This window comes from Fulmarus glacialis, unplaced genomic scaffold, assembly GCF_000690835.1.
Source record: "Fulmarus glacialis isolate BGI_N327 unplaced genomic scaffold, ASM69083v1 scaffold38467, whole genome shotgun sequence".
Taxonomy (NCBI): Eukaryota; Metazoa; Chordata; class Aves; order Procellariiformes; family Procellariidae; genus Fulmarus; species Fulmarus glacialis.
The window spans coordinates 1-23,195 of NW_009224539.1; the positions used below are offsets into that span (position 1 = coordinate 1).

The 23,195-nt window shown below is 35.6% G+C and overlaps 1 protein-coding gene across 1 annotated transcript; it reads left to right on the forward strand.

Moving 5' to 3' along the window:
• Positions 1 to 106: 106 nt before the first annotated feature.
• On the forward strand, positions 107 to 21,987 carry FGFR1OP (FGFR1 oncogene partner). Its single transcript, XM_009582178.1, has 12 exons — positions 107 to 310; positions 6,030 to 6,083; positions 8,006 to 8,060; positions 8,707 to 8,795; positions 10,663 to 10,797; positions 11,589 to 11,672; positions 16,214 to 16,431; positions 19,147 to 19,256; positions 19,857 to 19,925; positions 20,666 to 20,705; positions 21,369 to 21,462; positions 21,913 to 21,987. Exons 1-12 carry the CDS (start codon positions 107 to 109, stop codon positions 21,985 to 21,987), a joined length of 1,227 nt encoding a protein of 408 aa, XP_009580473.1.
• Positions 21,988 to 23,195: the final 1,208 nt, after the last annotated feature.

The following is a 23,195-nucleotide window of genomic DNA, read 5'->3' on the forward strand; positions in this document are numbered from 1 at the left end:
GATGCTCCCCGGCCGCTCGGCCTGGAGCTCGGCGAGGAGCCGGGTCCAGCGCCTGCCTTGCGTGGTAGAGCTGGTACGGGCCGAGGGCCCGAGGCCTGACCGCCGCATGAAGTCTGCTCGGCGGCCGCAGGAGCTGCAAGATCGCCCAGGCGGGGAGAGGGAGGGGAGCTCTCGGCCGCCGCAGGGAGCCTGGCGCCCGGCTGTGCGGTTTCGCCCTCGTAGATACCGTGTGGCCGCAAGGGCTCTCTTGCTGTTGCCAAACTGGCTGGAAATACTCAGCCTCCGGGTGGTGTGGGACAGGGTGGACGGAGTTTGTCTCTGCTGCGATACGAAAAGCCCCTATTGAAAATTTCAAGCGGGAGTCCTTGAGGGTCGCTGTTTAAACGTTGTTCTTTTTGAGCGTGGGTTACTTGAGCTGTGTCTTGGAGGCTTGCTAAACCTGGAAACTCTGGGGATGCTGCCTGCCTGCAGGGAACAGATAACACTATGTTAAGAAAATGTATGGAAGATAGCGATGTAGTGGAGCGTACACTACTTCCAAGCCTGTTGTGTAGCCTGAGCTTGTGTCAGAAAGGATATGAAAATTGGTTCCATGGATTCTTGTTCAAGTTAGAAGCTTACAGCAATAACTACTGTGTATAGCAGACAGCCATACAGATATGGAAGCATAAGAACTGCTGGATTCCCTTCCAAGCTAGACGAGAAATGAAATTTGGATTTGGATTTCAGATCAAGGATGGAGGCGTTTATCTAGAGTGTTCTATTTTAAGCATTTAGGAGGTGGATGATCATTGCTGATATTTCAGGAACAGTTTAACAACTGAAGTGGTTAATGGAAATGAGAGCATCTTTGTGTGTGTACTTTGAAGTCCACTAGATTTTGGGCTAGTTGTCATACTTTTCAAAAAAACAGTATTATTAAAGATTCATTTTTCCAATCATTTTTCAAATATTCAACAAAATAGTATTACTAAAAATATGTTGTTCTTGCTTTTCAAATGGATAATCTTTGTTTAAATTCCATAAGTAGATGAAGATTCTAGCTCATGTAACTGTATTTTGAGTAGGGAGACCTTTTTCTAGTTAAGTGCCAAATAGGCCTTTTGGGCCACCTGTTAACCTCTCATGTATTGTAACCAATAAGAGTATGGTGATAATAAAATGATAATTAAAAAAAATCATAAGCCAATTAGGTCATATTGAGCATGTGAGCTGTAGTTTCTTAATTCCTGCCTTTGTGTAGTGTGCAAGTTTTTGTACTATGGTTGCCATTTCGTTGAGTTTTGTGTAAATGTATTTATTGTAGTTTTCACTAATCTATAATGCTAAAAGTGTGTAGTATCCAATATGGCGTAAGGTATCCTTAAGGCAAACTACCAAAAGACTTGCAAAAATATGAACTGCATCCTACTTACCAGGTTATGCCTCTTTAATACTAGGAGTTACTGTTTAATAATTGGTATGCTTATGGTTAAGGCAGCTCATTTGAGGAATTCATGGTGTTTTTTTCTTAACTGTAAACCTTAATTGGCACACAACTTTGATGGCTGTCTGTTAATTGATAATATTAATGACTTACAGAATTTGTTCTACTAGTAGCTGACAGAAGAATTAAGGTTGAACAAGTCGTCTTAAACTGTCAGCTTTCAATTGAAATCAAATGCATTAAAAAAAAAGTGTGCATAAAAAAAAATTTGCTATCATCCTTTCATTACAATAAATTAAACATGGTTGTGATCAATAGTGTTTCTTTATCTATCGTGTCAGTATTTTTTTTATTATGTGGTAGAACTGAATGAACATTTACATATTATCAAAACAGTTGTTTATTTTATACTTCAGAATGAGTACTGACCATTTTTTCAAGATGGATGAGGCTAGAAAGCTAACTATAATAATGCATTTGACATTTATTGAAGAAGATACATTAAAGAAAATTATACAGTCAATGTATAGCTGAATTGGTATGACGGTAAAGACGGCTCTGGAAGGATTAGAATTTAAGTGGAATTATTTCAGTGGATAGAGCGCATCAGGCTGTCAGCTAATACATTTTGTAACATAATGACTGAGTAATTTTTAGAAAGAAACTTATGGTGATGCCTTTGTTCTCTAGTACAATATGATTTTATAACAGGTTGCAGTTTATTAGTTTATTCTTATTTTGAGATTAATTTCTTGGACGCATTGGTGTTGATGTAAATTATTTAGCTGAAAAAAATGTTACTTGTATGACATTTTAAAATTTGTTTATGAATTTTCTATTTACCTTAGACTTTGAACACTGGAGTATTTAATGAAGTGAAAACTGGAAGATGTGTAAATATATTTGCCACTTGCAGTTGAGAATTTCCTGTCTTTAAGCTGCAGTGTGTGTATATATAATTCCAATGATTAACAGATTTTTATGTAATCTCATGGATAAGACTGCTTCCTAATGAATTCTGTAAACATATAGAATATAACTGTGGATATTTGTACTTTAGTGAGAATTATCACTGATACTGTGTGATGCATGCTGTACAAATAGAGATGCTCTTCTGTCTTGAAGAGAACGTGATCTTTCTCTCTCCTAGGGAAGCTGTCATCGTCAGAGCAAGAAGAGCCATTATGCTTCTTACTGTGTTCCTTTGTTATCTTATTTTGTTTTGGTTTGTATCTCTTAATCTGTTTCATCCTGGAAAAATAAGTTTATGCCACCTGAATTTTGCATCTTCTCTGGAACTTGCTGTTGCTACAAATATGGGGGAGGTTAGCATCACTAATATCATATGACTAGTAATGCTTTTGGCCAGCTGATACTGTTCTTGCTAATTTCTTGCTAATTTGGTTCAAAACCTAGACAGCTGAGGTACTGGCAAATAATGTGTTGTTAGATAGAATAAAAATACTATTTTTAAAGTGGGCTTTTAACTGCATATGCATAGGTCAGTTAAAATTGTCCTGTTTGCTTTTTCATCTTTGTTCCATATATTATAATGAACAATGCTTTTAAATGTCTTCCAATTATTAACTGTCATGATGAGTATGCTGCACACTATAGTGTAATCTCCTGTTTTCTGGATGTTGTGGGTTTTGTTTGTTTATTTTTTTTAAAGCAGTTCATACCAGAAAGTCAACTAATTTCTTGGAATCAAGGGGGACCATTAATTTTTTTATGTAACATCTATTTCTTCTTATTTTTATGAGTTAAGTAAAACATAACCATTTGTAGTGATTTCAGATTAACTAACTGAAATTCAACATTTAAATGTCAGTATGGTCCCCTTAACATCGTGAATGTATCCTACCTTTAGTAACATGAGAATGAGAACTGTTTGTGACATACAGAGTAAGCACATGATAAATGTGTATAAACATGCAGGTATTTAGAGTTTGACTTTTAGGTGTTTACTATTTCCTCTGTGGTATGGATTCTTCCTATTTCTTCTTCCAACATTCTTCATCTTTTCGATTACTTGGCCAGCAAGTTTAACTTTCTTAGCCATTTAAGGCTACTAAGTTGAAGAGTTTTCCACTGAAGTAGACAAAAAATGGTCATGCAAACTACTTTACTGGTCCTGAGGATGAGAACCTCACAGACTTCACAGATGGAGAGTGGTGGGGAGGGTATGGAATGACACTGGTAGTGAAGTTGTTGTTTATGGTTTGGCACCAGGTCTGGATTTGTGATGCATATAGACCGGTACAGGCTTTTAGCCTGGGGCGATCACCAGTGGTTAGACTGCTTAATGCTATGCCAGTCTTGCTTCTGTATCTACTGTGGTTTAAGACAGTTATTTTGGAGTTAGGAAGTGGAGATGCTGAAAGCTGTGCAGGAAGAAATTTTACATATGTAAGAGATTGTATGTGCTTGTTTCATAACACTGGAGTAGATGGCAGTTATAGATGCCTGTGCTTTGCCTGGAAGGTCTGTAAACTGTTTATCTCAGCAGCAATGCATGCTTTGACCCTGCAAAATCTCATGCATTACTTTAATCATTTCACTGCCCTAAACATATATTTAACCACATCATCCACTAATGCATGTGTTAGTAACGATTTGTGAATGCAAGCTTTCAGGAGAGTTTTGGACCTCCAGCTGGCCTGTTGCAGATCTCTGAAGTGAATGTCTCCCTTATTGATGCTTGCTGAACTTGCCTATCCCTTGTTTCTTAGGGAATGCACAAAGTTGCCGGTATGTGGCTTCAAAAACTGCATGTGTTCAGCTGCTTAAGCAGGTTGAGAAGGGTGGTAGCATATGCATTTGGCAAGCTGAAATTTATATTATGCTTTCTGGTAATGGGTCTTTGATGAAAACAGAAAAAAAATCTTAGGACTTCCTCTGCAAAAGCTGCAGGACTCTGAGGGTTTGTAGAAATGGTGTTGAGAGATGCATGAAGCAGACAGCAAGGCTTTGTTAACTAGCAGACAATATCATACTTGACTGTACTACACGTACAAAGCATTTTATGCAATTAAAGTGACCGCTTTTTGATCTAGTATTCCACAGCGTATCGAGATCAGTGTCATGAAGCCTTTGCTTGTTCTTCTAAAATACTGCCTCAAGAGTAGAAAGTATGAACAAAGTTCGATAAGAAAAAGTAATTTTGCCAAGATCTCTTTGGAAGATGTTGGGATATCAGGATGTTTGCAAGGGAATTGTGTAGGTTTGCAAAGGAGACCAGTGTGCAATGAATAAGCCATATCCACAGTTTGTACTTAGTGCCTAGTATAAGAAGTCATCTTGGTCACTGATGTACCTACATGCTTTGAGGCATAGAAATGAGTTTGAAGTCCCTAAGTGCTTTCCCATTGGAAAATAATGTCTCAAGTTTTGTCCTGTACTGCAGCACCTGAAAAAATGTAAGAATAATATTTAAATTAATGGCTTATAAGAGGATTTGCTGATTGAATGCTGTACCCCAGCACCTGAAAAAATGTAACTGCAGTGTCAGTATGACCATTGCATACAATTGTGATAAGCATTTTACACTACTTCTGATGGGAAATCTTTTTAACTTTTTTGTATTACTTCTTGTCCTTTAAAAAGGTGTCCAAAGAGGGTTATGCTTAAAAAGGAAGTGTTTATTTTATTTTTCTCGTGAAAGGATCCTTTTTTTTGTGGGAGGGAACAGTTACAGGGTAATCCATGTTCAGTTACCTTTCGTAATATACATGAGAAAATCCAGACACTCTTCATATTGTTCTTAGTCATGGAAATCAGTCTTTCTTTAAAAGCTTGCTTTCTTCTTTGCTCTTGAAAAAGCTGGCGTACAGAGTAGCACTGTCTTTTGTAGTTTATTACTGCAGTGTTATCTACTGGCTACTTCAAAGTGTCAGATTAAGAGTTGATGTAATGTATGTTGTCCATTTGATATGTTCAATGAAAGAAGTAGAGAAACTGTAGTGTTTAAAAAAATTTTTAAAAAAGTAGGCAAGGCTTAAGCTTAAATATTCAAGATAGTTCTTAGAAGAATTCTGATCCTTGATATGAAGGTATTCAAAATCAGGTAAAACCTCAGTACAGGAATATTTGAATGACTGGAATCATGCTCTTTTCTTTGAGAAATTCTGTTTCTTTGAATGTGATCTGGTCATAGGAATTTGTATATCTTAACATTAGCTTTTTAAAATGTATTATCACAAGCTATTCGTTCATGTTTCCTGAACGAATTGTAAATGAAGAGCAGGTGTTTCAAAGCTGCCTGAAAGAGCTGGATTTTTAACTCTCAGAAGAAACTAATAGGAGGTAATGTAGGTAATTTGGAATCTTTTTGTGTATGAAGAAATAATTTAGGAAGTCTTGTATCAAATCCCCCCACTGCCTTGTTGTTCTCGGATTAAAAACTCTTCTTTCTCAGCCTCAAGTCACATTGCCTGTAATCTTAAGTGTCTTAATTGCACTGATGTAGATTACAATCGATGCCAAGTTGCTTGAGGAGAAACAAATAGCTGTTAAGCTACATGCTGGCTCTTTGCATTCTACTTTCATAGGAAAAACAGTGCTTATAGAAATGCTGTTTGGTTTTTTTTTATTTATTTGGCAGGCAGAGTTGCGAGCAGCTGTTTTTTTGGCATTAGAAGAACAAGAGAAAGTAGAGGTAAGAGAACCTTAAAAAAAAAAATTATTTTTAAAATCAGCATCCTGATAGTTCTTCATGTAGAATTAAATAGAATAGCTTTAATACTTTCTGTTTCTGAAATGTAACAAGAGAAAATTATGTATTACTGCATAAGAACATGATACTTAAAGAACACAAAATAGGACTACTAGGGTGTTTACTGATGTTTAGAAATAGGAATTGTTACTTAGCCTTTTGAAACTGTAGCTTTAAGTAACTATCTCTGCTGGTTTTATATTGGTTCTGTCCAATTGACCAGAATAACTAAATATATTTTCCATCAAATACTTCTTTCCAAAAAAAAAAGTATCTAGTTGACTGATCAAGGTTTTATCAGATCGGAATAACGTCTTTTGAAATGTAAGATGATATAGTGGGTTTTTTTGACAAGTGTATCATGAAAGCAACTTAATGCAGTAACTTGCCAAGAATGCTAATACTTTTGGTATTTCTCATAAGGATGTTGTAAGCTTACTTCAGGAAAATTTGCTTATATTTAAGGAAGAATTCTGAATTAAGAGATGGACTATGTACTGACATCTTGACAATAAAATAATGTTAAGGGTATGTGATACTAGCATGATTAAGTAACAATACTGCTGTGATATGCACGTGCCAGTTTTGTGACCCCTTCTACTGCTGGCATTGCCTTGTTTCCTGTGTCTTTCTGTTTTCTAGAACTAGAGAGGAGAGGGTGCTGTATGCCCAGACTCTCTGTTTCAAAAGAGGGGAATGGAAAACCATCCTGTTCCTCCACTGGTTAGATGGTTGTGCTCTTTCTGGAAAATTGCACAACTGAAACAGACGTTATTGTGACCTTAGTAAGGAGGGGAAGTAGTTACTGTATGGTATGAGATTCCATAGTCCAGAGATCTAACATAAGATTGCTGAAGAAGACATAATGGAAGAGTGATATAATAGAACAGTGCCATCTCTTATGGGAAGCTTCAGCATATTATAGAGTACCCAGAGAACAACCTCCCAGACTATCTGGAGAGTAATAGGGCTGAAGAGAGATTTGCTACAGTTGATCTCAGCTCACCCTTTTTTCAAAGGCTTAAATGTATCATGATACTTTAATTTTACTATCTAGAGACACTGAAAATATATTAATACTTACCTCTACTCTGAATTCCTAAATATTAAGCAAGATATATTTCTTTTTTCGTGCAGTGCTTTCTTGTGTGTCTTAGCGTTTACAGCTATAGTGATAAATACCTATAACAGATCCATTTTCTTCAAGTTAGGTTCTTACCCAGGATATTTTAATATGTTAGGGTTGGCATTTAGAATTTCGTTCGAAAAATCCCTGAACAATTTTGACAAACCCAAACATAGCACATTAATTTATCTCTGTTTAAAAATCAAAGTTGAAGAGGGCAAATCTAATAAGGGAGAAAAACCATTTTCATAGTATTTCTGAAGGTCTTTCAATTAATAAAGGATTAGTATTGATTTGTGAACCACTAATTAGCACAGTCCACACTTTGTCTAGATGATTTGTAAGTTCCCATTTTTTAAAAAGTGGGACTGAATTTCCTTAGACAAACTTAGCACTATATTAGAGGAACAATTTGGGAAGTTAACTGCTTAATTTACCTTTCTAATCATTAAGTAAATAAAAATGAGTATGCTGTTAAGAATTTTGGTGAAATTACTCTAGCTCTTTAGCTTTTATAATAGAAATACTGAGACAATTTTAATTTGCCTAAGTATATGGCTCTGCAGCTTTTACTTGTAGGTAGTAGAATTAATACAGAGGTAGATTTTGAAGAAGTGAATTACATGTGCCAGCATCATTATGGAACAGCGTACACCAAAACACCAATTTGCTATGGTTTTCAGTTTCTTGCTAGTACGAGGATGATGTTAATTACTGTTTGGTTTTTGCTTTTTGACAGAACAAAACACCTCTGGTAAATGAAAGCTTGAAAAGTTTTTTAGGTACAAAAGATGGTAAGTTCTTTGTTTACTATACTTCTCAAAACAATAAAAATATGGAACAAAGGATTAAATCTTTGAATCTTTTAATAACAGTACAGTCTTCATGACATAAAGGATGCTTTTGTTCCTGTCAAATGTCATAATTACTATTCATTCAGAATAGAATTAAATCTATAATTTTTGAAGTTGATATTGCTGAAACTGTATTTTTAACTGCGGTGACTAATGCATTTAAATTAATATTTCATGACAAGTTATGATTATGCTAACGCAGAGCCATTCTAGACCAATAGAAACTAACCAGTGAAAACTAACTGTAGAGGTACAGTAGTGAATGCACACTAAGGAGAAATGCCAAAATGATGTATTTAAAACAGCTGAATAATTAAAAAAAATAACCTTACACCTGAATTTTGTAAGCAGTCTCTATGCTCCTGCAGTATTGACTTAAATAATTTTGATACGGTGGCTGAGTTAGGAATTAGGCAATTGGTATACAGATTAGCTATGTGGTGGTAGTTTGCTGAATGTCTAAATGATGTTTGTAGCAGTGTTGAATCAGTGTAGATATTCATATTGAAGCCATGTTAATGTTAAATCTTTGAAGTAAAAATTGTTTCTGTCTGGTGTATTTTTACTCTTCTCATTTCCTTCTTAGGTCGCTTGGTAGCAGGTCTTGTTGCAGAATTTCTTCGGTTTTTCAATCTTGATTTTACATTGGCTGTTTTTCAGCCTGAATCAAGCACAGTAAGATATACTGGTTTTATTTGTATGCTGTGCTGATTGTTTGGAGTGCATGGCAATGAATGCAGAAGCTATAGTAGATTTGTGTAAGCCTCTTGCTTGTGTTTATTCTAAATAATTTTTTATATTTAGTCTGTAAAAGGTACTTATTGCCATAAAGACACATATTCCAGGAAATATGAGTGAGTATTCCCTTTATCAAAAAAACAATGCTTAATAATGTGTTAATTTTGAATTAACAAATTAATAATTTTTGTGAAATCATATAACAGTATATACAACAGAATCCTCCTGCAACGTTTTTGCCAATAATTTTACTATGTCATGATCCTAAGTTAGTATTGTTACATGAAAATTAACATAATGTCAGTAATTACTCTGAGTGAAATTTCAGTGAAACGAAAGACTTTGTGCAGATGCACGTGACAGAAAGTGGTTGAATAGAATAGTTCAGTTGGAAGGGACCTACAATGATCATGTAGCCCAACTGATTGCTTTTAGGCTTTTGATATTGAGTTGGAGGTTTTTCATCATGTTTGTCCCGTTGTCTCTTTTTGATATAAAGGTTTTAATGAAACTGTTTCAAACCCAAATTTATTATTTAACTGAAGAATTCCTCTTTACATCTCAAATACTCATTTTTATTCTTAATGTCAGTTCAAATAGTTAATTTATTAAAAATCCAAATTTGTTAAATCAATTAATTGACTTCTGTTTCTCAGAAGTTCATGTTTCGTTTTAGGGGCTTAATCAAAGAAAATCCCATACACCCTTGTCCTTTGCCAAATATCCCTAGCTGCATTTATTGCAGTAGGACACATCTGTACAAAGATTCAAGTTCATGCTACCAAATAGAAACAGTCATGCTTTCTGTCATGTTGCCACGCACTCTTGGGAGCAGTGCTTCGTTCACGTTGTCTCTTGCTCTTCGAAACACCCTCTTCCTTTTTCCAGTAAAAGCGTCTTTTTCACCTATTGCAGTGCATATATGAAATTTGGTCAAAGCTAAGCAAGCTGGCCAAGACTGCTGTGTATAGTGCTGAAAGATTCTACTTTGTCTTCCTCTACTAGCCCCTGTCTTTGAGCTGTTTGTTGTATTGTCTCTTTATCCTCCATGTTTCAGTGTGCTTGGCTAGTGGTGGCTTGCTTCAGTATTTGCTTGACCAGTGTTTCAATGGGAAGTGTCAGTAAATAATTGTAAGAGTTCAAGATGAACCAGTGCCCTTTGCAGTGTTGCCATTCTGAGGTTATGCCAACCAACTGGGGTTTGCTGCAGCATTCTGCTTCTGCTATAATGTGAAGTTCAGTTTTAAAAAGTGTATTTTTCTTTATTTTTTTTCCTGTCAATTTTTTTTTTTTTTGGCTGATATTGAATTACTTTCATCCCTGTTTCTGTCCAAACCCATGTTTTTTTAAAGTGAAACAGAGACTAAAAGTAAGTGTTGACCTATGCTGATGTACTTCTATATGCACAGGAATGGGGATACTCCATCATCTATGAATTTGCTGGAACCACTGGCTAGGTGTCCTAGGATCCACTTTTAAATGTGACAGGCTAAAGTAACTTGACCATATAAATCCTTAAATCCTGAAGCATGCTAATGATGAATACTTGCAGATTTAAAACAACTTTGGATGGTCTGTGATAAGTTCAGGTACAGATCAGAAGTAAATGATGCAATAGGCTATCATTACTTTAGTCCACCTTCAACAGGAAGTCTTAAATAATCACTGTTTAGTCAAAATATTGCTGTGTTAAATAAGACCAAAAAGCTTTAGGAGTTATATTACAAAATATATATTGTGTTTTCTGACAGTTATTTCTGTGTTGTGATTTTTTTTTTTAATGTGTTTTTCCCCACCCCCCCAGCTAAATGGCCTTGATGGTCGAGAAAACTTAGCTCGAGATTTGGGAATTACAGAAGGAGAAGGTCCTGTGGGTGGTCCCCTGTTGTTGGAGGTTGTTAGAAAATGTCAGCGGAAAAAGACTTCAGGCAGTGGAGAAGTAAGTAGTATTAACATGTAATTTCTTTCTTTCTTCACAATTCTTTATTCATTTTCATTTCAATGATGAAAAATAAACTGAAATTAAGAACACTTGGCTACTGTTGTAGTATTATACTGTTTAAAGTCTTTATTATAACTAGCAGAATAGGAAATGCCTTCAACATAACTTACCAGAAAACGATGAAGATTGACGTATTATGTTGTATTACTTTTAATGCCACCCTAGTATTCTTCAGTAATATTCTGCTACAACATAGTAACACAGAGTGAATCCAGATAAATGACACAAAATGCTGTCACTTATTTTCTAATTTCTAGTGTGATTTGATAACACTTTTAGCTGTGTACCTATTTTCTTTGGCATACTTCTAATTTTAATATGATCTGAAAAGCCTAGAATTGATTTTGTTAAAGGCTTTAAAGCTGTTCTGAAAACATATGTATTTAAAACTAAATATATGAAAGTATTGAGCTACCTGAAGGCAATGACAGTAATATTTTAATGGAATATATAATTAAGTTGTTAATGAAATGAATGAAATCCAACCAGTAGCATTTGATCAGTCTCTCTCATGATTGTGGCTCGAAAGAAAATTCTCTGCACCCAAGATGCATTCAGTTCTCCAACAAAAGCTTACATTCAGTAGTTGTCATAGACTTCCTAATACAGCATCACAGTGTCACAGTTTGCATACTGTGTGAGTGAGGATGGTAGCCTTGTTTCTTGTTTGGTGGTATTATGACAGAATTCAATGTATTTTTAATAAGTGTTTATGTGAAACTTCTTAGGTCGCTCCAGTTCTAAGTGATAGCCTGTGCCCCACATCAAAATCGTCTGATGGAAGGTCAAGTACACATCCTATACCAAATAAGGTAAGATTGTTTATATATAATGAAAAAGCTACATAACGTATGTGAGATAAGTAAGAGAGAACTCCTATGAAACTGCAGGTACGATGGCATTCACTTAAATGATCTGCAAAGTCCTGTACCTTTCCGACTGGGTAGGTGACAGCGCATGCAGAGAGTCTCTGTGAGACATAGACAGATTGGAGCTAATTTGTCTGTTTATTGGGCAGCTGGCTGATTGCTGCTTGGGATTGGTAAGGTTTTGGGGTACAACTGTCTTTGTGTTGGGGCCTGTGACTTTCTTTTCTCTGTTGCTTCCTGTTAGCACAAAATCTGTATTAACTAACATCTTGTAAGGCTCTAATACTCCTTTACATTTGACTGGAACTGATCAGCATGTTGAGAATTATGGGAAAGTGTAGGGCACGGAAAGGGCCATGATCACTTAAGCTTCTTTTCCAGAAGAAACCAGCTACCCACTGCACCCAGTAAGAAAAGAAAAAAAAAACCAATCAAAAAAACCACCACCAAAAAACCACCAAAGCAAAACAACCCCGATTCAAGTACTAAAGTTTGTTCAAATTGCTGATGTAATCTGTTTACATAAAAAGTTTTAATAGCTTTTTTCAAGATTATTGGAAATAACTTAAAAGCTTTCCAACTCCCTAGTGAAAGCTGAGAAATAAGATGTTGCATGGATTTTGTTGTTAGTTTATTCATTTGGGAGAGGGACTGATAGGGATAAAAGAAAATAAAATGATGGCTCAGTTTGGATCTGCTTCATTTTATTCCAGTTCTGTAGTTTTCTGCCATGCAAAACCAGAAAACTATACAGTTTGAAAAGCAAGCTTCATTTCAAGATTAAGTTACTTTATTAATTGCTGTGCTTGTTGATAGTATCTTAAAAGCTAATATTTCTGTAACTGACCTTTGAATGGAAATTCTAATAATTTCAGACCTGCTTTAGGAGAAGATAATTCTTGCTTGGCACCAGCTTTTAAAACAAGAAAAATCCACTAAAAAGATGAGAATGCTGATTAAATATCACTGTTACTAATACTGTTGCTTCATACCTGAGCCCCTACTTTTGTCTTAGGGTGGTTCTAGATTAGCTAAGAAGAACTACTGATGGTGAGTTAAGTCATAAATATTCCATTCTCCCTTGCATATACCACCTTTAATCTTCAGATTTAAATTACTTTATTTCAAATAAGTATGTCAGAAAGAGAAGAGATAAGTGTTTGTTACATGGCTTTTCCTCAGGAAAAGAATAGCTGTCTAGAGGAAAGAAGTAGTTCCAGTAGCTTGTAAATTGAACCAGGTTTCACATGGGTTCTTTCTGGGTGTGCATGCACGTGTCTGAAGGCTGGTCCAGCCTCTGCCTGGTATGAACCTTGCTCCTTTATGTCTGTTCTTGACAGCTTTTTGCAATGCAGTTATGCAGGTTTGGTTGGTTTTTTTTTTTGAAACTTCTACCCTTTTTGCAGTGGTTGAACTTAGCCAGCCAGTCCAAAATATATTAGTTAGGGGAAGACAGACAGACACAAGCACAGAGGAATCCTTGTTTCATTAGGAAACTAGATTGATAAGAATGAGTTTTAAGTCATGCCTGGAATCTCTGCTTTAGAGAAGGTATCATGGAATAGTAACAGTAATTCCTGTTGCTTAAGATTATAACAAGAATAAATGATAGTTTTAGTTCTTTTATCACAATTGTTTGGGCCTGTACAAAACAGGAACTCCTGTACCCAGCTCAAATAGTGCTGTCTAAACTGTGTAGAAAATAAATATAAACCATGTCTGAATGATTTCCAAAGATTAGTGCTGTTTTCCAGAAGTGATAGTGTATGGCAGTGTGTTGTATTCCTCTCTGTGTTGAGGTTGTCAGAATTCTTTTTCAGGCTGCTATTGACTGTTTAGATGCATTAGTCCATAGATCTAAAAGCTTCTGCTATTGGCTGACTTCAGCTTAATGATAGTGATTGTGACTGGTCCAGCCGATAGTGGCTTTTTTTAATGTGTATATACTTAATCCCCATTAAATATATGGACACAAGAAAGTGTCCGTATAAGGTTTATTCTGAGTGTCCATATAAGGTTATTCTAAGGTTTATTCTGAGGTCTAAGTTTCAGAGAAACTACCAGATGGGAGTATTTAATTCTGAGCAAGAAGTATTAGAGTGTGATAAAAGATCATTCACTGAACCATGTTTCCTTTTTTTAAGAAGAGTTTTCTGCATTGTCAGAACACCATAGTTAAGAGTTAAATACTTACGGCATGCAGCAGCAGCTGAGGTGGTGATAAGAACACTTTCATTTACATGCTCTTTCTGATATGATGAAGTTGCAAGTAGAATATAATTTCCAACAAGTTGGAATTTATCATCAGGCTTTTTATATTCTTTATACCCATCTTCTATGGCAAGCGAATCATAATTCCATTGCAGTAGGAGATAGAGGAATATGTTCTGGAAATGCTTTTCATAATATATTGGTGAATCCTCCATGAGAATATATTTGTCTCAGAAATGGGAGAAAATTGGTTTCTGTATGGATGTTTCTTCATAGAAACAGCAACAGCTGTTGGTTGGACTACATATTCCTCTAAGAATAAGTAGTGGATATCTTAATGGGACTACGGTTCTTAGATTCCCCTCCACCCCCGCCTCCCCCCGGTTCTCTCTTTAAAAAAAAGGAGAATCTTCTGCCTGTGCAACATACTTGGAGTAAAAATAACGCAGAAGGAGGAAATTTTAACCAGTCCCGGCTGGAACAAGATGGAAGTTACCTGAACAATCTAGACTTCCTGATTTAAACTTGATTCTCTGGTTTTTCAGCAAACCTGTGAGCTGAACTGGCTCTGACTGTAACTTGGCAACCAATAGAGGTAATGTAGAAGGGAGTGTGCTAGGAGAGACCAAGACCACAGCTCTTGGCAGCAGCAAAGAATTACATTTGTTTAAGTGCAAGTGTGAAACCACACTCTGGCTTATTAACACCATTAGTCTGAAACCCAAGGTAGGCATGTTGCTCTTTGAACCCTTAGCCATGGTTAACCTATCATACAATTTGAAAGTAGTTATTTCACTTCAGCAAAACTTTACGATATATGAATTCAAGCAAAGGCCAGCTGTTGTGCTTCTAGTTTCTCAGATGAGAGAGCAGCAGCTCACTCCCTCAGGGCCCAGAACAGAAAAGTAGCTGTAATTTCTCTTTTACTCCAGTCAGGGTATCACTAAGCTCTTAATTTTCAACAACAATTCTGTTCCTCTAGGATAGAAAATTAAAATACTGTTGTTACTACCACTTACAGCTATAAGTACTTTTTCTTGCCCTAGAAGAACTGATCTGCTGCCAGCAATTGCTTGTGGTTCTGTGACTAAGATAACATGACCTCGGTGGGCCTTTTTCAGCTTCCATGCCTACAGTTTGAAAATTTTACTTCAACCTTCTGAATGAAAGTTAGTGACTGGTAGAGAAACACTTGGGACAGTGCAACCCACATATTGGTTGTATGGATTAAACAATACTGTTGGTTTTGTTTCACAACTGTTGCTATTCCTTAGTGTGCAAGAAGGAAGTTAGTGAAATAAATAGATCTTTTCACTGGCTTAATTTTAATAAGTCTAGGGGAAGGTAAAAATTGCAGTACTGCTTGCTAGGTAGTAAAATGATACTGTTTAAAAATAAAAATCCGTTTTTTCACAACAGCTTGATTATCTAGGTAAATTGGAATATTGTTCTTTGGGCCACGAAGTTTTGCAAAGATATGACTTGAGCTGTATTAATTAATCTTAAAGTTAGCATATAGAATAGTCCTTACAAGCTTGAGTATCTGTGGGACTGAGCCATAAGCATGATACAAAGACTAAAAGTTACCTACTTTTAAAGTAACTTGTTTGTGTCATTTTTATTTTTACTATTTGGAGGGAGAAAGTGTCATTAACTGCAGTCTTCTTATGCTTGCCACTTTAAAACCTAATATTATATTGCAGAGATTACTATTTAATATGGAAGTTAGAATAATTTGCATGTGTTTAAATTGGTTTCTTTTGAAGGCAATGGCTGTAATTAACAACACTTGCTTATAGAGGAGTTGCAAAATAATACTGATAAAGCATCATGTAACTTTCAGTCTGTAAAACAAACAAACCCCCCTATATTCAAAGCTAGGAGCTAAGAATTGGTCTGTATGTAGATTTCTTTATTTGATGACCAACATCTTTCAAAATTGGTTGCTTTTATAATAGAGGTGACCTATATAGCGAAGCAATGCAGAGGATGGAACAAAATTTTAATGCCAGCAACGATAAAGAACACTTCCTTTCTAAAGTGATAAAACAACTTTTTTCTCCTGTGTGATTCCTAATGATACTAACAAATTCCTGAGAAGTACTAATAACTTTGAGCTAACTTTTTAAAAAGTGATGGTAGGTGTATATTATATGTTGTGTGTTTATATTGCCACTTACAGTATTATAAGACATAAATCCAGTTTATATGGGTTTTCTTCAAGAGAAATTACTTATTCCTTTCAGTGAGGGCTGTTTTCTTTACCTTTCAAGGTGGCTGAAACCACTCAAAGTGATACAAGTGTCTCATCAGGGGAAGCAAGCAAAAGAAGCATTCATTTTCTGCCTAATGAAACAAAACTAGATCCTCAACTAGAAAACAAAGACTTAAATACCAAAGAAAAAAGTGATCCAGGTGTGGATGAAGATGATGTAGAGGGAGATTCTTTTTTTGATGATCCTATACCTAAACCAGAAAGAACCTATGGCTGGTAAGTAACATGAATGTTCTACTTAATACAGGTTTCTTTTATCCTCAGCTTGCAGACCTTTGAGAGCTAGCTGATGTTTGATTATTCGCACTTTGTAAATGCGAGTGTTTACATCTGTTCTGGAAAACTTTGTTTCTGAAATGTGCATTTCTATGATTCTATTCTTTGAAATGTAGAGTGTCATCTGGGATCTCTTGGATATACCATGAGTGGAAAAGCCTATATCTCTTTGAGGTGCATCAGTTAGACTATATACTGTCACCAGCCTATTTCTTCGGTGAAATGAAAGTGTATGAGGCACAGATGTCAGTGTGTCTTCTTGAAGCAGAGCTGCAGTGGTGATCAGTACTAAAGGAAGTGGACAATAACAGGGATAGTGCTTTAGGTATCTGTATAGCTTTGTAAGGAGTACAAAAAATGTGGTGAATGTGTAAACTGCCTCCATAAACTGTGAGAGTAATAGAAGTTTTCTCACAGCTGAGGGTTTCCTCTTCACACTGCAGCACCTTTTGTGTGAGGTTCTATGTTTTCAGTGAAGTGTTGTTATTTCTGCATATGTCAATTTTGCAGACACTTCTGAAGGGCATTTTTTATTGTTCAACTATGGACTCTGATGTCTGAAAAATACCATTTGAAACAAGAACTAGTGACTGAACTATACAACAGCTTTGTTATAAAACTGAAAAACCTATCTTTGTTATCATGTCACGTTATCTTGAAGCTTAGTTTAAATATCTCTATTGAGAAATGTGGCAAGATCATTTCATGGTGTTCTTTTGCTGTGCTCGAGTAATTGGAAAATTGCTCTAGCTTAGTAGAGGTTACCAGAAGAGATTGCAGAAGTGTTTGCAAGTCAGTTTGACAGTAGGTCCCCTCATGTTGGCTTTTTCCCCCAACTACATCGATAGTGGGTAGAACAGTATAAACTTTTTTGTATTATCACTACAGTAGATGCTTACTCTTGGAATGGATTCTGGTACAGCACAAAGCAATCATGCCAGGTAAACTAGTTCTTTTTCTAGAAAATTAGCAGACTCTTTGAGAAAGATTGTGTATAATACAGCTTTATTTGAATGCATATAAAGAGCAGAATTTTTTTCCTCAGAGCAGTGATTTTTTTCTCTGGAAAATATTGTGTGTTACAAGTAACCTTACTATGGTATTTCTTTTCTCTTTTTCTTGCTGGAAATATCAAGATTAAAACTGCATCTGAGTGCATTTACTCCTTATTCAAGAGCTCATTTAACTAGCCTTTAACCAAAGTCTAACCACTGTAGCAAGTGGTAGTGTTGCCATGAAATAGGTTTAAATAAGCTGGGAAAAGTATAAAAGGCTGGAAAACTTCTGGATAATAATAATATTTACTAATTTCTTATTGTTGGAGTATCTTCATATGACAAGAAGGGAAATTCACTTTGAAATTGGGTAAACTGGATTTCCTTAAAAAGACCATCCAAGAAAAAGACTCTTAATTATTCAGTGAAATAAGGACTTTTTCCCTAGTAGAGAAACTCCCTAGAGAAAAAAATATTTCCAGATTATGTGAGTCTGTAGTAGAATCACAGTCCACCAAGTAGTAATTTGTACCTCATAATGTTATTGTGATGTAGATATTATAGGAATGTTCCATAATAAGGTTTGCTGGATATGTTACTGTATGAGCTAGCAACTAATTATAACTGAGCTGCCTCTGCTGAGTCTTTCACTTCTAACCCTCCTGGCAGCTCCTCTAGAGGAGAAAAAAAGAATATATTTTTCAGGTGAAACCATTTTGTGTTATGTTGTGCTGGTGTGCCTGAGTCCCAAGGGGTGAGTAACTAGGGGAGGTGCCAGCATCACTTGGTTTGCAAAGAGGTAAATTCCTTATGGGAGCTTTTCCCATTCCTGTAAGAAGGGTGCATTAGAGAGGAAGGGAGCAAGCAGATACTAAGGACAGAGTACAAGATGATCCACGCTGCCATTGCCCCTAGGTCTCTGACCCATTGTTCAAAATTTAAGTGTTTTAATATGCGATGGTATACATGATACTTTAGTGATATAGATATAAGGAATGATTCAAATGTTGTCCATTACTAATAGGAATGGAATCACAGTAACAAACAGTTCTGGTAATACTAAATGAGAAAATCTTGATCTCTTTTTAATAGTGTTTCTTCATCCTTTACTTGCAAGTAGTATTTGAACTCAACACTTTAAATATATCAATGGAATACGTAGGAGCTGAGTGAACTTTAACACATGATGATGAGATCTGTCTTGCTCTGAGAAGTTTCATTCTGTGAACTGATTGCTCTTAGGATTAATAGCTTCGTCAGGCATAATCTCTTTTAGTTGCAAAACAAACTAATTTAAATATTGATTTATATCTGAATCTTTCTTCTTTTGGCTGCGTTTACATGTGGGGATAATGAAAGGCCCCTTGATAAAAATAGTGATGCTGATGAAGGTGCAGGAGCTCTGTCTGTGAAAGAAGGCAGGCAGAAGTCTTTACATAGGTGAGAAAGTGACTTTCTTAGTGAATGCCTTGCTTGACACTTGTGCCAGTGAACTGCCTACTGTTTTTAAGATTGCAGAATGAATAGTCCTTTGCCCTTGCTCTTTTTGCTGTAGGTATTGCTGTTCTAGTTTTGTGACAATTTAGTAAACAATAGAAAAGAAAGTCACTATGCACATTTTACAGCTCTGTGAAGTACTTACTTACTTGGTTTGTTTTAGGAAAACTGAAGCTAATAAAGCAGGAGGTCTAGCATCCCTTTCTGATGCACCGCCTCTAAAAAGTGGGTTAAGCTCCCTGGCTGGTGCACCTTCGCTAAAGGAGTCTGATAGTAAGTTTTCACATGTTTTTGTGTTTTGATGAATGTAGGAGATATTTCCCACAATGTAATGAATGATCTAAGCATTCAGATGCAAATGTGATTAAGTAGCCTGTATGCAGCCCCCTTCTGGTTGTAATGTGCTTCATAGTAATGCTTTTTTCACTGAGTGGTTGCATACTGGTTACGATACCATTGGGGAATCTTATGTTTTGGAGCATGAAATACTTATTTACGCTCCTTTTTTTTTTGTGTATGTAAAGCAGTTTTCAGGAGTATAAAATTCTACTGCTCAGTTTTTAACTGAAATTAACTTACTCCTTTTTATTGTTATCTCACATTATTTGCACAAGTTCTTTAGGGATATTTGCTTTCATGTTGTAAAACCTGATCCTGAATACTGGGAGATTGTCCCTGTTTGCTACTCATGCTTTTAAATGTTAGCAGAGTTCAGGCCTGAAAATTGGATACAATATATAATTTTACAGTACAGTATGGTAATAAGGTTATTATAAAAGAACACTTGTTATAAATCGTTGATGGGTATGTTTAAGTGGAATCTTAGAGTCACAAATTGAATTTCTGATATAAATGCTTTTGGTTTTGTTACAGATTTGAATAGAAACTCTGTTTTGAAAGACCTGCGGTTGGTGAATGCAAAATTGGGATCACTAGAATTAGGCAAGTAACTGCTAAAATTGAATAAGCTCTGATATTTTTAACTGTAACTTCTGGCTCAGCTTCTTAGAGGAATCTGAGAAACTGAAATACACATTGAAATAAAATCTTCAGCTTTTACTTCTGTCACTCTATTTAACACTATTGTGAAACTTAGTGGAGCTAAGAGTAAGATCTGATCTAAAGAAATACAGAAAAGTGAAAACTGGTGTCTTGTATGTGTATTTTACACATGCAGCAAAAATTTGATTCAGTCTGTGCATACGTTTGCTAATATCAAGTGATAAATTTTGTTGTCTAAGTTTCTAAAAAAAGAAGGGTTTTATATTTGCGGAAAAAGACAGCCAAACAAGTCTTGCTGTTTTTCAGTGGCATATATACTTGCGGTCCACACCTTTGAAAGTTGCCTTGTAAGCTTTAGGAGCAGTATGAAGATGATGTGATATAAGAAGTATCAACTGTCTCTCAAAACAGAGCTGCCAACTATTTAAATTTTGTTTTCAGCAATGTAGTCAATATCCTGAAAGTGTATGTTCAATTTCAAAACAGTTTGTGTAAATGAGATTGAGATTAATTAATGACAAACGCAAACTCGGCTTCTCTTCCTAAATCTGCACAAGTAATTTAATCTACTCCCACTTTTGCCAGCCCCCAAACCATGTATTTTGGTGCAGGAATAGATTCTTTTTTGCATTTCCTGAAGAGAAAACTTATTTGATTAATACATTTTAAAAATTATTTAGGAAATGGAGATGACGATGAGTATGCTGATGACTTCAACAGGTAAGAGAAGGATGATATTGCAGTAGCATAGTATTTCATGCATTATAAGCATATCCACTGGCATATTTGAATTATTTCATAATATTTCAGCTAGTCACTATTGCTGGAGTCTGTCAGCATCTCTGAACTCCTTTAAACTTTGCTTTGCTATTTTAATACATATAGTTACAAATTTAAAAAAAAACGGATCCTTTTTCTGTAGGGGGTAATGAGTTCCTTAAAAACCTGGTGCTAACTTTAAGATGGTAAGTTGTTGCTTTTTTGTGGAAGGTGTTTTTTTTTTTTTCCCCTTAACCATGCACTTAGCAATGTTTTAACACTTTAATTAATGCTATTAGATAATGAATATGGTGTATGCTGAAATACTCGACTAAAAAATAAAGCATCATGAGTAGTCAGTAATAAATATTTAACAGCCTCGTTCGTATGATTTGAAGGTATTGGTGTTGTAAACTGCAGGATTGAGGCCTAAATATTTATCAGTATTTATCATGGCTTCATCTAGGTAGAAAGCCTTTAGTTGTTACGGGTTTTTAAGTAACTTCATATTTAACTTGCTAGGAGGTGAAATCCAAATCAAATGTCAGGTATAAAGTGAATGTAATACCTGGGTGTTCAAAAGAAAAATCTTATTTCTATGTTTATGGTTTTCTTTCTCTTTAGTACTAGTCATCGCTCAGAAAAAAGTGATATCAGTATTGGTGAAGAAATAGATGAAATTTCTGTGGAAACAGAAGAGTCGAATGCCAGTGATAAAGTATGATTCTTCTAAAATTGTTCTTGACATTCTTCTGGTCTTGTCTTGACTTTTTTTTTAACCTTCTGAGGAGGAATGTGCCATTATCATGGTTTCTTAGGATACATGTTAGAGCATGTTATTATGTTCTGTATTTTTACACCTAGTATTCCTGCCAAGTTAGATACTGTACTAATTAAAAAACAAAACAAAGACCCCACAACAATTGTTTGGTAGCACAGTTCACTGCCTGTTTCTAGGCATGTAAAATGTATTTGAGACTGGTTTAGTGTCCAGCATAGGAACGTCTTATCCCTATATCTCAAGATCTGTCTGAGCACCTCCTAAAGGAGTTGAAATCTCACTGAAACAGCTTGAGGCCAAAAGGATGGCATGCTATATGAAGGACTACAAGAAATAATACTTACTGTTTCTATGATTTCCAAGTTTGTAATTTCATTTATTTTCTAGCTTGAAGGCATCACGCAAGACCTTACCATTTCTCAGTTAAGTGATGTTGCAGATTATCTAGAAGACGTGGCATAGAATTGGACGGCAAAAATGTTTCCTTGTGCTGGACTAGAAGACTGCTGTGGACTGTTAATTTCAGACAATCACTTTTTGCTGGAATGTCCACTCCCTATTTGTGCCTTGTATTTCAAAAAGACTGTGGGTGGAGAAGGCTTTTAAATATTCTTAACAAGAACTAAATGAAATAGTACGTTCCCATTTGAGTCTGATATCAGAATTATTTTCTTCGTTTGGTTCAGCAAAACCTTTTACAGCAGGAGGTGGATTTTCCAAGCAGAATGCCCATTGCTGGCAGTGGGCATAATAAAAACCAATCGATAAGAGAACATCTACAGAGAGGCATGTGGCTTTGTAATGAACTTGCACTGTTACTGTAACAGTCCAAATTTTTTTTTTTAAAAGATAACCAAAGCAAGAACCTTCAGAGGTAGTGGTTCAACTCACTCTTCTTTTAACACAATTTTGTCAGGTCAGCATGTAGTACATATTTATGGTAACTCTAGCCACAATACCTAATTGCGCCCGACTTACTTGAAACTGCTGTTTTTCAGACTCTTCTGAAAGTTGGACTTTTTTTTAAAGGCATATCAAATTGAGAGTATCTAAACTCTCAAATCTAAATTTAGCTAAATTTAGGAGCTAAATTTAGCACTAGTCTTAACTCCGAATATTCTTGTTTAAATATGTTTGTCAGACCATTGATGTTAAGACCTAAGCTGTTTTTATATACGATAATTTCATCGATGTTACCTGTTGTTAAATCACAAAAAGTAATTTTGAAAGGATCGTTAACTAAATCTTATTGGTTTTTGTTAAGTTTTTAAGTGTGGTAATGGTTTGTGGAGCTTTTATTATTGAGAGCTCTTCACGTGCTGAAAGCTCACTTTCATTCTTGATAATCCTTGTTACGTAAAAATGAGCGCCAAAAAGTGAAACCACTAACCTTCTGTTTTTCAGATTCTGACTGCTGTACAGAATTAAATTTAAATATTTAAAAATACCATACCGAAGACATTATGGACACTAAGTTCTAGCTAAGAGCAAATTCTTGTCTGTTCGTTATACTCTTGCAAAACAGGGTCAGTAATGGAAACATTGACAGTTCTTTAATGATACCGTTGCACATGGCGCTGCTATAATATATAGGTCATGGACATTTGTAATATTGAAACAAGACTTCAAAATGTGCACTTTCTGAACATTGTGAACACATTTGGAAAATA

Bases quoted from the DNA above. Each gene is read 5' to 3' on its own strand.
- FGFR1OP (XM_009582178.1), top strand. From the start codon at position 107: ATGAAGTCTGCTCGGCGGCCGCAGGAGCTGCAAGATCGCCCAGGCGGG. The intron at 8,796-10,662 runs GTAAGATATACT...CCACCCCCCCAG, and splicing joins TTCAGCCTGAATCAAGCACA to CTAAATGGCCTTGATGGTCG. The intron at 16,432-19,146 runs GTAAGTAACATG...GGTTTGTTTTAG, and splicing joins CCAGAAAGAACCTATGGCTG to GAAAACTGAAGCTAATAAAG.